Source organism: Myotis davidii, unplaced genomic scaffold (assembly GCF_000327345.1).
Source record: "Myotis davidii unplaced genomic scaffold, ASM32734v1 scaffold46, whole genome shotgun sequence".
In the NCBI taxonomy this organism is placed as follows: Eukaryota; Metazoa; Chordata; class Mammalia; order Chiroptera; family Vespertilionidae; genus Myotis; species Myotis davidii.
In genome coordinates, this window is record NW_006383006.1 from 12,167,532 (window position 1) to 12,182,813 (window position 15,282).

Genomic DNA, 15,282 nt, shown 5'->3' on the forward strand with positions numbered 1-15,282 from the left:
AACATGACAGTTACCAGAGCACCAGTGTGACCCATCTCTGTGCCGCCCCTGGTTTTTTATTTACTGGTTTTAAGTCTGCCTTTTCCTCTGGACCTAACCCGTCCAGGCAGGAGGAAGGGCAGGAGGCAAGATGAAGGGCGCCCTGCTCTGTGAACTGGAGCCCAGAGAGAAGGAAAGTCTATTCTCTAAGATGCTACGGAAATCCCTTCCCTCCCAGGTGTAAGGGGAATGCAGGAGAAATAGAAGGGGCCTCTTTCCAGAGGCTGGAGCCCAGCACCCTTACAATTAGATGAGGGAAAACTCATTATCTGGTATATGCCATACTCATTGGGGTTTAAAGGTCTTTTAAGTTATACCTGTCTTAAAGGAATTCTCTTGTATCAAAAAGCTCAAAACTTTTAAAAATATGAGCAAAAATTGTCATTTAAAGGCTACATGTAACAGCACTCTTACCAAACTGGCCGGAGGGTGCAGTGGAGAGCAGTGAGCAGCAGGAACACTGATATCGTTGACGGACACCCTTCCCCTGGCTCAGGGCTGACATACATTGCTCTAATTAAATGAATGATGTGATCATCTTGCTAAAAACAACTCTGCAACTTGTACTTGAATGGACATTCTTTTTCTTGCCTAGTGTTACCTGTTCCACATGTACGTGGGAGTGAGAGCTGGAGGGGGCATTGGCGATGAGATTGAAGACCCCGCTGGGGATCCTTACGAAATGTACCGCATTGTCTTCGACATCACCTTTTTCTTCTTTGTCATCGTCATCTTGCTGGCCATCATCCAAGGTATGTTTGCCAGTTACGTTACGTATGAACAGGGCTTAATCTCATTCTCTTTACTATCCTGCATCTACAGCCTCGTTGTTTTATATAAAGAGGTTTGTGCATTCATTTGTAAATTCAACATTTATTTAGCTTCTACCATGGTATGTATGAGGCCTTGCCCATATAGAAAGCCAAAGATCCACCCAGGCACTGATAGAGGCTTACCTCCTTTTATTTTGTTTCACAAATGTTGCATTATCTTTACAAATTGAAGTCAAGGCCTTCTACTGTTAAAAAAGATTATGACACGCTTTATTAAGGCTCACTGTACCACGGTGCTCTGGAACGAAACCCACAATATCTCCGAGGGTTGCCTATACAAGAAACTTGAGAATCCTTACAGAGGCCCCTCCCTGCCACTCCCCACTCTGAACTGACCATTACCTGCTGTCCTGCTTCCTAGAGGTCCCGGGTCTAGCCTTGGCCCACAGCCTCCTGGGGGTGGGAGAGGAGCCATGAGAGTGGGACAGATTTTCTCTTCTTTTGGGGAAGGGATACTGATATTTAGCCAATGCTTGTCAGGAATTAGAGGAATAGGATGAATTTAGTTGGGGTCATGGTGCGTTAATGGTGCCTGCAAGACGTGCAGGCGTTGGGGGCTAATCAGTAGTTAGCTAGCTGTAATAGGTCTTTCAAGGAACAAGTCAGGAATGAAATAACATAACACATGTAAAATAAATAGGAACAAAAGCAAAAATAACAGAAATTAGGCCCATCGTGGTGGTCAAAGGTGGTGGTGCAGAGATTTCCAAGCAAGAGAAGCAAAGAAACTGAGGAGAAACCCTGCAATGCACTCTGCATCAGGTGCTAGGAGAAGGCGGAGAGTGCCAGAGGAGACAGAAAAGGAGGGGAGCTAAATGGGGTGGGGGGTGGGGGGGCTGGCAGAGAGGAAAGTGTTTCTAGGAGGAGGGAGTAGTTAGCACATACTGCAGAAAGGTGAGGTTAGAGGAAGAATGTTTCGCCAGGATGCAGCATTTAAAAACAAGCACTGTTTTTTTCTGAATATGTTTTCTCTGAATAAGGTTGATGATTTACTTTACAAAACAAAGTGGCCTGTGCCATTCCCTCTATCATTCCTTACCCTGAACAGATTATTTAAAACACTTTATCTGTCTTTATATTTAAAATCCCAGGTCTTATTATTGATGCTTTTGGAGAGTTGAGAGACCAGCAGGAACAAGTACGAGAAGATATGGAGGTAATGTTCTAAGCACTCATTCCAACTCTAGCTCTGTATCTCACAGCAGAATTACCAATGCAACCTGTTTCCATTCCTGTCCTCTTCTCGGTGCCTACCTACCAGCTCTGGGCATTTCGTGCTCCACCCTGTGTTCTACACAATCCCATCCCCTCCGCCTGCTGCCTTCACCGTGCCCCATTCTTGGGGCAGGAGCAAGTATCCCCAGCTCGCTAGGGAGTGGATGACTAAGTGCCTGAAACATTTGAGAGAGAAATAGTTTTCAGTGTGTCTCAATTCAAGCATATATCATCGCCCTTTTCCCACCTGCCTGTAATGTCACGCCTACTAATACCTTTACTGCCTCTGTTATTTTTCTAGACTAAATGTTTCATCTGTGGGATTGGCAATGACTACTTTGACACAACCCCTCATGGTTTTGAAACACACACATTACAAGAGCACAACTTAGCCAACTACTTGTGAGTACTCTTGGTCGATAGGGGTGACAGGGGCGGGGGAGAAGTGGTATAATAATACCAACAGTCAGTTAGTTCAGTCTCTGCTGATGCCATTTCCTCCTGTTTCTCTGAGAAATAGTGGCAATTAGGCTAGAAGGCTCAAGCAACTTGCCTCCCATGTTTCATAGATATGTGTTGTGGACTGTTCCTGCTCTGAGCAAAGGTCAGTCCCGCAACCAATCTCAAGGTCACATAACTCCAGCAATGTATTTCCTTTGCTAGAATTTTCCTATCCCAATACAACCTTTTAAAATCCTAGACAAAGACAAAAGCCTGTGGCTGCATTTTTACTTACAGTCATTGCCCTGCTTCTTCCTCTCCCGCCACCCCTCACATTTGCTCTTGTCAAGGTGGCCACGGGTCCACATGGTGCTGGGTTCTGTAGTGAGTTTTCAGTCCTCACCGTGTCCTCCCCTCCTGGTGACACATGGGCTCCATGAGGTTTGGGGACGTTTTCACACTGCTCTATCCCAGCACCTGAGGTAAAGCATTCACTCCAGAACAGGTTATTCAGAGCCTATTATGTTCTGTGAACTGCCTGTGAAACTGAGAACTTACAGAATTTATAGGGAATACAGATTTCCTGATAATTCAGATTCTCTAAGTGATCATTTGTAGGAAAAAAAACACTGCTGGGCGTGGCTCCCTGGCCTACCCCTTCCCCTGAGTCCACACTGTATTTAGAAAATCCTCAACTTTCTTTAATATGGAACAGGCACAGCCTTTGGGAAAGGTGTTATTGTCAAAGAGACAACAGTTTAAGAATTTCTTAAGACAAAAACACAAATTTTTAAACATTAACTTTGGCATACCTTCCCTCAAGTCTGGGTAGTCATCCTTGTGTGTTCTCATTAAGAGAGTTTGCATCTTATTGAAGGGTCCAGTGGATGTCCTTCTATGAAAGGTGAGCACATGGCCACATGTCAGGACCAGTGAATAGAGAAGAGAGGAAGAGCATTATGGTAGCTGGGTTGGGACACCTTCTACGTCTTTCGCTAGCCTTCTATATTAGAATAGTCTGTTTCTCTCTCCGGGCCTCTCTAGCAGAGAGCTTGAGGGGAAAGAACCCATCTTATTCATGTTTAAACTCCACACACACCCCCAAATGGTGCTTTCTCAAATAAATGTGCCTAAGTCTCCAACAAGGTCAGATACTGGCCATGACTTGTTTCTTAGTGTGATAAACGAAGAAGGAAACTAATATATGTTTACAGCCTCTACTGTGGGCCACAAACTGAAGCTATAAACTCAGGGGACCCTGAGAGAACTCAAAATCTGGGCTCAGCTCTCCCCACCCCCCTCCTCCAAGGAGAGTTATTTCTACTTTCTCACCGAGAGCTCAGTCCTTTTCCTGAAGGGCATGAGACCGGCTCCTCTGGCAGCTGTCTCTGAGGCCCTGTAATGCAAGCTGAGTGCCCGGCCTCCGGGGATGCTTGTGTGTTCCAGACAAAGAGACTCAAACCTCAGACACTCACAGTAGAGCAAGTGAAACCACCTTGGCATTGCTCAGTTGTCTATAACAAAAACAAAACTATATTTCTGAAAGAATTGGGGCAACTTAAGTACTTTCCAAAAATCCCGTATCCTTGAGACACCATATAATTTTAATTCATTTTTATGTCACGATGAATAGGTGTACTGAAAATTATGCAAGAAGAGTTTGGGATACCATTTCATTGTTTGGATTAGAATATTTTTAAACAATAAAATGGTAGCGAAAATGGGATCCTCACAAGGGATCTTAGCTTAAGCTCTGGGGATGGTAAAAAGGGATCTCTTCTCATGAAAAGGCTAATTTTAACATTATCATCAGAAAATGATGGTTTGTGTCTATGCCACATTTGCCCAATTCAGAAAGGCCTAGAGGACAGCATGATACTGAAAAGCATATTTGAACCCCTCCTCTGGTTCCTTTAATTAAGTAAATGAAACTAGGCTTCCTAACGGAAGTATCTAATATTGTCTTTTCCTCATTTATTAAACCTTTTTTCCTTGTTCCAGGTTCTTCCTGATGTATTTGATTAACAAAGATGAAACAGAGCACACGGGTCAGGTGAGGGGAAAGGTCTAATTAAGCATCACACCCCCACAGCAGCACTTCCTTTGCCCAAGTGCCAAGAATCGGCTGAGCACAGGCTATTTGAAGGAGACAGGTGATCCCATCGGCCTCCATGCCGTTCCCCACTGCTTTCTGCATCACTCCATCATCCTTTGTGACTTAAGAAGCCAGAATTCTAAAGCAATTCCATTCTATTCCAAAAAAGTTCTGATTATCCTTCCAACAGACACTGACATTTTCCACACCCTTCAGAGTTAAGGAGCTGGAGGTTGAGAGCATTACAGAGCAAAAGACAATGAGGAGCTGAGTGGGTGGTGAGCATAAAGAACAGGGGGAGCAGAGGCAAATGCTGTGAGGATGGCACAGAAAGATAATCCTGAGTGGGGGAGGGGGAGGGGGAGGGGTGGGTGTGAGAGTATGAATGAAGGTGTCAAAGGGATTCTATGATTGAGTATGACATGTAAAGACAGAGAACACATGCAGAAGAGGCAGGTTATCAAGTTTTCAAACATCACTGAGTTTGTAGGAATTCTTCACAGCTCGAACATTTATGAGAGGGCAGCTGGTTTCCGGAGCTGGCTTTAATATAGCTAAGCCAGTCCTCCATGGTCCCCATCGTACGTTCTTCTACCAATTACAAATTACATGGAATCAGCCTACTGCTAATCTCTTAAGTATTTTTATGTCAGTCACTGAGTTGGTTTCTGTGTTCGGGAGGAGGAAGTGGGAAGAAACCTCTTGCTGTCAAAATGGGCTGTGAATACAACAAGAATGAATGTGCCAGTTGAGCCTCATATAAATCCACATCAATATTCCTGAAGGGAGACAAATAGAGCAAAAACAGTTTTCGAGCTTTAGCTTACTGTGGTTTAAAAAGAAGTACCTTTTCCCCCCGATTATTTCAGGAATCGTATGTCTGGAAGATGTACCAAGAAAGGTGTTGGGATTTCTTCCCAGCTGGTGACTGCTTTCGGAAACAATATGAGGATCAGCTTGGATAAGCCTGAATGAAAGAAACTCCTCGAGTCTGGACTGTCAACTTAAAGTGAAATTAAAATCCTTTTACACTTCATATGCAACATTTTTGAAAGGTGACATTTTCTAAATGCCTCCCTTACAACAAGAAATTGTTTGTTAAAAAATCTGTGTAAAAACAACCCCAAAAAAAAGCTACCAAAAAAAAAAAATCTCTGTGATATTTTGGAATTGATTGGACTCTTTGTGCCTAATGGACAAACCCTGTGGGAGATAACCTTTCAAAATGTTAAATCAAGGACTCTAGTTGAATGCCTTCAAGATTTTCAGTTCTAATGTAACATGTTTGTCAGGATGGTAGCATTGAGAAAGGGACTAGAAGTATGAAGTCTTGGATGCATAATACATTCAATTCTAAACACCTGAATGCCACATGACAATATCCACGAGTGACTCATGGTCTGAACTACAAAAAATCATCTTAACTGAAGTCTAATTTTTCCCATGGTACTTACTAGTGAATGTACCCAGAATCAGCTTGAAAAGCTTTAACCAGTTAAAGAAATAGAAACAGAAAAAAACACTTTGTCGACAATGAAATATCGATTAAGTGCCTTAAAACCTCTTTAGATATAGCTATGCAAGTTTTTTATGTTTATGTTCTAGATGGACAGTCCCATTAAATAATTGTGTTGATCTTCTGTCTTACTTTAAGAAACTGCACTTGAAGGTTATGCATATAATTTTTTTTCTCAGTAACAGCTTGTCGATTGCTGTTATTAGAAGAAAAGTACTGTACTGAAAACTCAGAAAAATCTCAATCTTATGCCAAATTGAGTAATGCTTTATGGTCCCTCGTAAGTAGTGGAGCCGCTATGTTTAGGTGAATCTTAAGTAAAATGAAGTGCCCACTGCAATAAAGTGATACGTGCCAACCCGTGGTTCGGCCTCTTGTAATGCACCACCTCTGGATGATTCTACAACCACACTGTGGCTGCTGGGAAAGGGACATGAGACAAACAGCCTAAACCCCTTCACAAAAAGGAAAAACACTCCACAGACCAGCACTGGTTTATTTGGCCAAACACATACTCTGTTGCTTGCTCTCTTCAGCAGCAGCACTTCGTCTCCGCCCTTCCTGAGTCTGAGATGACTAAGTCAGAGAAAAATGCCCGAGCCTCATAAATGTATTATTGTGGCTGTTGTCAGACACAGAGGTAGGTGTGCACTGTGTGAGCTGATGGAACACACTGGCGCGGGGCAGGCTCGTAAACCAGCTGCTCTCACGGACAGCCATGGGCCCGGCCTTACAGGGCAACCCAAACTGGTGTCGGAGACTTTTTTTCTTTCTCTTTTTTTGTTAGGAAATCATACTGTCCAACCAGTCTTCAAGCTCTTCCTCGGTAACATTTTTGGATGTGCTTGGTTGCTCAGGTTCCACAGTCTTTTCTTCCGCCACAGATGCTTTTGCAGGAACTAGGGAAATAAAGGCAATGTTAACAACTTCACGTTAGTCCCAAAACGGAGCATGACAGCTTCCCTGGGTGCTGTTCCATGATATAATTCAGCCACAATTATTACTTTGCTTACAGCAAGGGGAAACATTCTATTGTTGTCCCTACTCCCTAAGAAGATATAATAATATCTAAACAAATTAATAGAGTAGAAATTTGCCCCTCTATTTATTCTCAAGTTGAATTTCACAGTTCACGAGTTTATTAAAAAGACCAACGCTCGGTTTTCTGTGTGCTATTGTAGCAACCCTGCAAAGTATTAAGGCCCTTGAACGCAGGATATGCTGGGGCCTTGCCTTGGGCCTCTCCGCATCAGATGGGCCACTGCCTCACGGAACACACACAAACAAGAAAGTGTTGTTCTCTTGTGAAAAACAGTAAAACGAAGGAAGAGCTGGTTAACTGGGCTATTCAGACAGTGGATTAAAAGGTCCGCTGCCGCACAGCTGAGGGCTACAAATATCTCCAGGCCTGTTTATTGCTCACGTTCAATTCGCAGCCTCAGATTTAACACTGAGATCAGGCAGGTAGCAGCTCTGGGAGCCGCATATCGAATGAGAGGAATGTTGTCAGAAAGGTCAGCTCTGGGGAAGCGGAGATGTGAGCACAGAAATAGATGTCAGTGGACGACGCCAGATTGATGTCAGACACCAATGGAGATGAGTGCGGATGTGACACGGGTGAGGCTGTTCTCATAAAAGCACAGAACCAAGAAGATGGAGAGGGAAGAAAATGAAAACCGTACCTTTTTCTTCTTGGGCCACCACCTCCCCATCTTTCTCAGATCCTAGGTCCTGAGGCATCTGGTCTGGTAAGATGTTCGCTCCCGCTTTTGCAGGCGCATCTAAATTAAGCAGCAGATCTAATTCTTCTTCCAGATGGTCCGCTGCTGACTGCAGTGGGGAAGCGGGATCCTGGGAGCCCTCTGAGGGGCCTGGTCTTGGGCTAGCTTTACTCAGGGACCCGGGGCAGCCAGCAGGTGATGATTTCAGCTCAGACAACGACCCCTTTCCTCCAGGCCCCAGGGGCCCTCTTAACTGCATGCCTAGTCCCTTGCCTTCATCGTTTCTCTTTGGTTTCACCTGAGGAAGCTCTAAAGGAAGGGCGGTCTGAAAGAGAAGCATAATAAATGAGTTGAAAATGTGAGTTCTGTACCATTTGCTCAAGCAGAAATAGAAGCTAAGGAAGCCATCAAACTGCCTTAGAATCGGAACAAGAAACAATTCAGACAGGAAGTTCACAAAGGGTCTCTGGTGGGGGCCCGTCACAGTACCCTCCTTTCCGACATGGGGTAAATGCATGCGGGCGACCTCACTGAAACATAACAGGCCTGCACCCTCCACTCAGCTCTGTGCTGAGTCGAAGTTGAAATCAAAAGGGCCATGTCTTCTATCAGGCCTAAAAAATGACAGTACCATAGGGCTACTGAAGGTACACTGAGTCTGTGATGAGAGTTAAATTTAAACTCTGTAAAAGGACCAAGAAGTAACTAGCAAATCAGATCTGTTCAATGTACTTGAAAGCACTAATATAAAGGTGAAGAGGTAAATTCACGGAGAAGAAAATACTGACTGACTCTGTATTGAGTAAAAAAATGCCAGACGTGAAAGAAAAACATACTATTTTGACTGCATTTGTAAAAAGTCAAAAGGAGGCAAAACTGATCTTTAATATTAGCCGTCAGGACGGTGGTTTTAGGGAAACTGGCTCAGAGCAGTGGGGAAACAGTGGCTTCAGCAGCGCCGGCAACATTCTGATTCTTGATTTGGATGCCAAGTCCATGGTAACTACCACCTTTGCACGCACTTTTCTGTCTCTGTTATAACTTAATAAAAGGTAAAAATATCCAGGTGGTTGCAATGCAGAGCTAGGCTGGGAACACTGTCCTGCAGGAGGCCTGTGTGACCAGCAGGGCATAGGAGTGGAAAGGTTCAGAATGAAGGTCAGCCACTACTGGCAGCACCATCTCCTATTTGGACACGTAAGCATCCTGAGCAGATCCAATTTGCTAACAACTCTTCAGGCTTCTACGACAGGATGACTACATTCACAAACGTAAATGTTCTATTGTCAGTGTGCAGGACGAAGCCGGGGTGTGGTCCTCTACTCCAGTCCAGGGATTTTGTTTCCGGGTGTCTGGAATTGGGCGTCTGGGATTGGTTTTGTTTGTTCCCTCCCTGGGGGTTTCCGATGTAGAAACACAGTTGAGAATAACTGCTGTGCATTGTGGCACAGAAAGCAGAAATGCCACTGTAACACTTTCCCCCACAAAGGGCTAAAGCTGACGGCCTTAGATATAAAGTGGGATGATGTAAATTGTGTAAAGCATGAATTTTAAAATAGGCTTAATTTGAATAATAACCATGAATTAGCTTTAAAATAATTCACAGGTCTTTTTGCCTGGAGAGCGCAGTCCCATACCCACTTGGCCAACTCTGATGGTCACTCGCAGCTGGAGTCACAGCCTGGTCTGCAATGGGGCACCCTGGTGTCTTCTCTCCTGCACAGTCCTCGCTGGCAGGTTTCAGCCTAGACGAGGCTGTGAGAAACACTTCCTGTTTCTCTTCTGAGTCTTGGGCTCCCATCACCTTCATCTCAGTGGTTCCCTGTGTATTCCGTTAACCATTCCTCATTGGGACCAAACTAAACATGTCAGAACCCTGAACACCGGGACACTCAACCTCTCCCAGTCACAACCCCAAATGCACCCCACATTCCTAACAAACAGTGACTCCCATCAGAGGCCAGTGAAATCCCCCCAACTTCTCTGCTCCTACCTCTCCTCCAGCCCTGAATTGTACTTGCTGCCCTAAATGTGGGACTAGTAAGTGCAATAGAAACAGCATTACATTCAACTGAAGAGCCAAATTAATCATTTTAGCTGCTGGGATTCTATTTAAAATTAGTACTGCCCAATGTTTCACTTTTTCAAAAAGTCAAGCGAGCCACAATTAAATTCTGAGGCTCCTTATATACAGTCCTTGGGCTTTTCCTCTCAATCACCACCTTACAGGGATACCTCCCCAATTTCTATTTCCAGCCCATAATTCTGGACTATAAATTTCTCTGTCTATTTGACTTCTATTTTCACTTTGATATCTCAGAGGCACAAACCCCTAATATCCCAACCTCACCTCCTGGTCCCACCTAGCAGTGTTGCACAAGCTGGAAAAAACCTAGGATAACTCTCCCCATGTCCTCTTAATTTTTCCTTTGAAGTACCTCTTAGAAAACTCCAATTCCGTGCCACCTCTACCATCATCACCCTTTCCAAGCTACAGCATTATTCGCCTGGACCCATGCGACAGCCTCCTAACTTGCCTCCCGTCTCCTCTGCTCTTGTAAGTTCGGATTAACCAATAAACCCCCCCACCCCACTCCTGTGGCCCCCTTCCCACCCACAGCCAGCATGCTCTTGCTAGTGTCAGCAGTAGCAGTGCTGTTAATGCAGATCCTTCTCTAAATTCCAACTCAAATGCCCTTCTACTCTGAGTCTCAGCTTATCTGTCCCTTCCTCAGAAAATCCATTCCTAATCACAGTAGAGTAGCAGGTTCCCTGTTATATAATCCCACAGCACACTGTGCTAACCCTTCTTAGCAGTTATCACAACTTGGACTTTTGTGTGATAATCTGTTTAATACCCACTTTTCCCAATAGATTAAGCCACACAAGGGCAGGAACCATGTTTGTCTACTCAACCACTGCATCCTTCGTACCCAACATAAATATTGTACCAGCCAGACTTTATACTTTTACATTTCATTCAACCCTATTACATCTGATTCTTTAAAATGTTTCAGCTATAAAATGTAAAAAACATTTAAAAAAAAACCTTAAAAAATTAACTCATTCTCCCTTAAAACTTTACAAAGTGCTACCTGATACAAAACCCTCAGCTTCATGAAAGGAAGAGCTAAGCCTGAGACATCCTGCCAGGGGTTATTTTTCACTCTTTCTTCTCCTGCCCTAACCCACACCAGCTCGAAGATGCCATCAGGGTTTTACCTGGACCAATTCAGCAGCAACATTGAGTCGGAGGGAGAGAGGCAGTTCTTGAAGGGCTTGAACCAATGACTCACAGTCCACATAAAATGCTGAATTCTATAAATAAATAAGAAAGATACACAGATCACACATACACATATGTATTCCTGGTGATGATTACATGTGACCTTCTAGAAATGAAAGAGCAGAAGACACACTTGATATGGTTATGTCTATCATCTCCGCATTAAGATGAGCAGAACCAAACACCCCCTTCCTGAGCCACAGCTAGTGCCGCCGGAGCAGCAGCGGAAAGTGCGCACCCCACCGTCAGGAACACACGATGACCTGGAAACTGGACACTCTTGGACTTACTGGCAAACAGAAAAATAAGCACTCTGTGGAATCTAAGTGGACCTTCAAATGCAGGTGCTGACCCTCAGGAGAGGGGAAGAGCTCACCCTCTAGCCGGCAGCACGCTGTGTACGGGCAACGCTAAAAGCTCCCTTTGACTCCCTTCCCATTCATACCCACAATGACCTCCCAAACTGAGGAATTTGTACAAGCTTCCAGATTGTCACCTGGCTTACCAACAGTATAGCAGCTGCTCTCGGAGGCCTGACAGCCAAGAGAAGAACAAACTAGAAGGTGGTTGCAATGACCTCATGTTAGAGGCAAACATCACTGACCACCTCCTCTACCAAGGACAGCACAAGCCCAGCTGGAACCACGTCTTATTCTATCATCACTGACTCCAAGTTAAAGAAAATCCAGCGCTGCTCTATCCAGTCTCACCTCGATCCCACTGCTGAGGAGTTTGTGATGGAGACAGTCTGTCATTCCGTCTGTGCTCAAAAATGGCCCCGAAATGAAACCCAGACCCACTCTAACCCTAATCCCCACCGCGGCACACACGGATCAAAAGAAACAAGGTGGCTTTTCAACACCCTGCTGACATTTTCCGAGGATGGCTGGCTCTTAGGGAAGCAAAGCTGGCGGCACCAATTGTGGTCCTAGTCCTGGAAAAAAGGAACTTACATTTACATCTAAAAAAAAGTATTTAGGGAACAGGACGGAGATAAGGAAGCCCTGATGAGAAAATGAGAAACTCAGTAGGTGTCAGCCCTTCCTCAGCCCTGAACTCAGCACCCACGTGCTCTGACACACCCAGCATGGCCAAGCTCATGTTTTCCAGTTTGGAGAAACTCTCTCAACCCACTAGTAAGGTGTGATCCAGAATGCTTAACACCTGGGTCAGTCAGCAAATTACAACCTGGAAATCTCACCCTCCCCACAGCTAGGGGGGTCTGCAAGGTCACACAGGTGCACCCCCTTCATTCAGCCAGCAGAGCGAGAGCTTGCCCTCTGGGACCTGTGCTCTCAGCTCTCTGGAAAACTGCTGGGGTCTGGCTAAAAGTATCCAAACTTCCTCTGCCCTCTTTTGCATCAGGTGCAACATGACCGTGAGGTGCATCATAAACAGTGAGGAGCTGTGAGCCGACCACACAGAGACACGGGGACGGCCCGCTGTGCTTGTGAGCTGCATTCTGAATGTTGGGCATTTGGCTGTGTTTGCTACTGCAATGTCTCCTTCCCCCACATTTCTAATTCCCACCGTCACCCGAGGCCCAGCTGACACTGCTCCACCTCCATGATGCCTTCAAGACACTTCGAGCCACCACGGCGATTGCTCCTCGTCTCCTTGCAGGAGTCCCAGAGCCAGGAGCCTGCCATTAAATGCCACTGTAACACTTTCCCCCACAAAGGGCTAAAGCTGACGGCCTTAGATATAAAGTGGGATGATGTAAATTGTGTAAAGCATGAATTTTAAAATAGGCTTAATTTGAATAATAACCATGAATTAGCTTTAAAATAATTCACAGGTCTTTTTGCCTGGAGAGCGCAGTCCCATACCCACTTGGCCAACTCTGATGGTCACTCGCAGCTGGAGTCACAGCCTGGTCTGCAATGGGGCACCCTGGTGTCTTCTCTCCTGCACAGTCCTCGCTGGCAGAGGGGAGCAGCCCGACTCAGACAACCACCCCCACCTCTGCCCTCAGTGTGCACAGAAGTCTGTCTGGGGAGTGAGAATCTAATTCTTTAGCTCCTCTCTGTCCAGGAACCTCATTAGGCTCCAAGTCTCTGAGTCTGTGTAAAGGTTCAGTACTTGGTGAGAAAAGAACCTGCTAGAGACTTGACTTTGCAGCTTTAAAAAAAAGCCCAAAATTGCTTTCCTTTAGTTCTGCTCTTCTTCCTTTCTGAGAGCAGTCACCATAGCCTTTCCTCAGCCCATCCCACCTTCCTCAGGAGCTGAAGCACTGGCCACATTCGTGTGGGACTCAGAGACCCCAGTCTGGGAAGCTTTCCAGACACACATTCTCAGCCTCACTCAGAACCAGAGTCCGGAGGATGGACCTGGGGACCTACACCTCTAGAAGGCAGTCTCAGGAACCACTGCCTCTGGCCTAGCCAGCACTCAACACTCGCTCAGGGAAGCTCTGCGGAACAAATAAGTCATTATGTCAACAAAAATAAAAGACAGAATAGGAAAAAAAGTGATTTTAAAAAGCATCTATATTTTCACCCAAAGAAGTTCTCCTCCCGCCCTTTCCCTCCACACATGCCCCACACTGTCCATAGGAAAGACATGAAAATCCCACTCATGGACCTAAGGGGAAACCCCCTATAGTGACGGAGCCAGCATGGCTAAACACCGACCCTGCTGCCAGGCTACAGTCTCTGTCAGCCGGCCCCTGAGCCACAAAGAAATGAAGGCAAGTCAGCGGGAGGGCGCTGGGTCCCTCACCTCTAAGGATGTCCTCTGGGACCTAACATGTTGACTCACTTGGTTGGAGCATCATCCCATGCACCAGAAGGTGGATTCCTGGTCAGTGCACACACTAGTCCCTAGTTGTGACTTCAGTCCCCAGTCGGGGCACATGCAGGAGACAACCGATCCATGTTTCTCTCTTGCATCTCTCTCTCCACCTCTCTCCCTTCCTCCTTCCCTCCTTTTCTCTCTCAAAATCAATTAAAAAAAACACATACACACAACACACAAAAGGAGTCAAAACGTGAGTTGTTTGGTTTTCACCATATTCGTCAATGACCTTAGTTTGTGATTTCAACTTGTCCTAGAACTCTAAACTGTTTCTCAGGTATATGCCCAAAGAGGCTGAAACAAATACAAATATTTTTAATTCCCAACTTTTTGTATAATACATACTCTTTGCAAAGTGACAGGCAGTACTTGTATAGTAACTTCCATCTCCTCAATTTTTATAAGACAATGTCCATCCCAAACAACTAAATACAACACCAGCCCAGACATAAAATGAGCCGCCTACAGTGCGTGTGCTGAGCTGGGAGCAGAATGGGGAGGGGGTGCCTTACCTCTGGGCTTTGGGTCTGCTGCGCAGCCACCTGTCTGAGGCTGTGGACAGACTGTCTAATTACTGGGGGTCTAATCAGAGTACATGACAAGCCACCAACAACCCTCTGTGCATTTTAAAGGCGTGAAAAATATCTGTTATCTTTCATATGAAAAAATCAGTGAAATCGTGCATGAAAAAAATAAACAAAGTTCCTAAGGAAGAAAACATAGCATGAACATGAACAGCAAGTAAAATATTTGGGCATTATGGATTCACTGAAAGACATATCTGATATTCTTATTTTATAGCTTTATTCACCTAATTCTGGAAGAAGAGTTATTTAAAGCTATAAAGTAAAGGATTTTTCTCAACACCAAAAACAATGTGGGGGGGAATTAATTTTCAACCCTCAGGAATTTTCAGAAATGGAAAAGAAAAAAGCCCAAAAGGCAAAGTAGTCCGCTAAAAATCATGACTCTCAGCTTTCTCCTTTTCAGCCTAGACGAGGCTGTGAGCAAGCCACACAGATGGGCAAGTATAAAGGTGAACTCTAGCTCCAAGCACCTGCAAAATGTAAGCTCCCTGAAATTTTTCTGAGCAACTGAGGTAACTCAGACTAAACTGTACATGAATTACTAAAGTTTTTTCTACTTAAAGACTTAGCTCAGGGGTCCTCAAACTTTTTAAACAGGGGGCCAGTTCACTGTCCCTCAGACCATTGGAGGGCCGGATTATAGTTTTAAAAAAAACCTATGGCCCTAACCGGTTTGGCTCAGTGGATTGAGCGTCAGCCTGTGGACTGAAAGGTCCCAGGTTCGATTCCGGTCAAGGGCATGTACCTTGGTTG

General features: G+C 45.0%; 2 protein-coding genes across 2 annotated transcripts in view; one reads left to right on the plus strand and one right to left on the minus strand.

Annotated features, from left to right (window-relative positions):
* Positions 1 to 6,529, plus strand: part of RYR3 (ryanodine receptor 3) — a 417,605-nt gene extending 411,076 nt beyond the window's left edge. Inside the window, 5 exon segments of the mRNA XM_015557536.1 lie at positions 635 to 791; positions 1,964 to 2,028; positions 2,389 to 2,489; positions 4,530 to 4,581; positions 5,493 to 6,529. Of these exon segments, the coding sequence (XP_015413022.1) occupies positions 635 to 791; positions 1,964 to 2,028; positions 2,389 to 2,489; positions 4,530 to 4,581; positions 5,493 to 5,588 (471 nt within the window). The 3' untranslated portion in view covers positions 5,589 to 6,529.
* A 92-nt stretch (positions 6,530 to 6,621) lies between these two features.
* AVEN (apoptosis and caspase activation inhibitor) overlaps positions 6,622 to 15,282 on the minus strand; it is a 116,087-nt gene continuing 107,426 nt past the window's right edge. Inside the window, exons 4-6 of the mRNA XM_006778175.2 lie at positions 11,083 to 11,178; positions 7,822 to 8,185; positions 6,622 to 7,038 (exon numbers count right to left, since the gene is read on the minus strand). Coding sequence (XP_006778238.1) covers positions 6,923 to 7,038; positions 7,822 to 8,185; positions 11,083 to 11,178 — 576 coding nt within the window. The 3' untranslated portion in view covers positions 6,622 to 6,922. The remainder of the gene's footprint in view (positions 7,039 to 7,821; positions 8,186 to 11,082; positions 11,179 to 15,282) is intronic.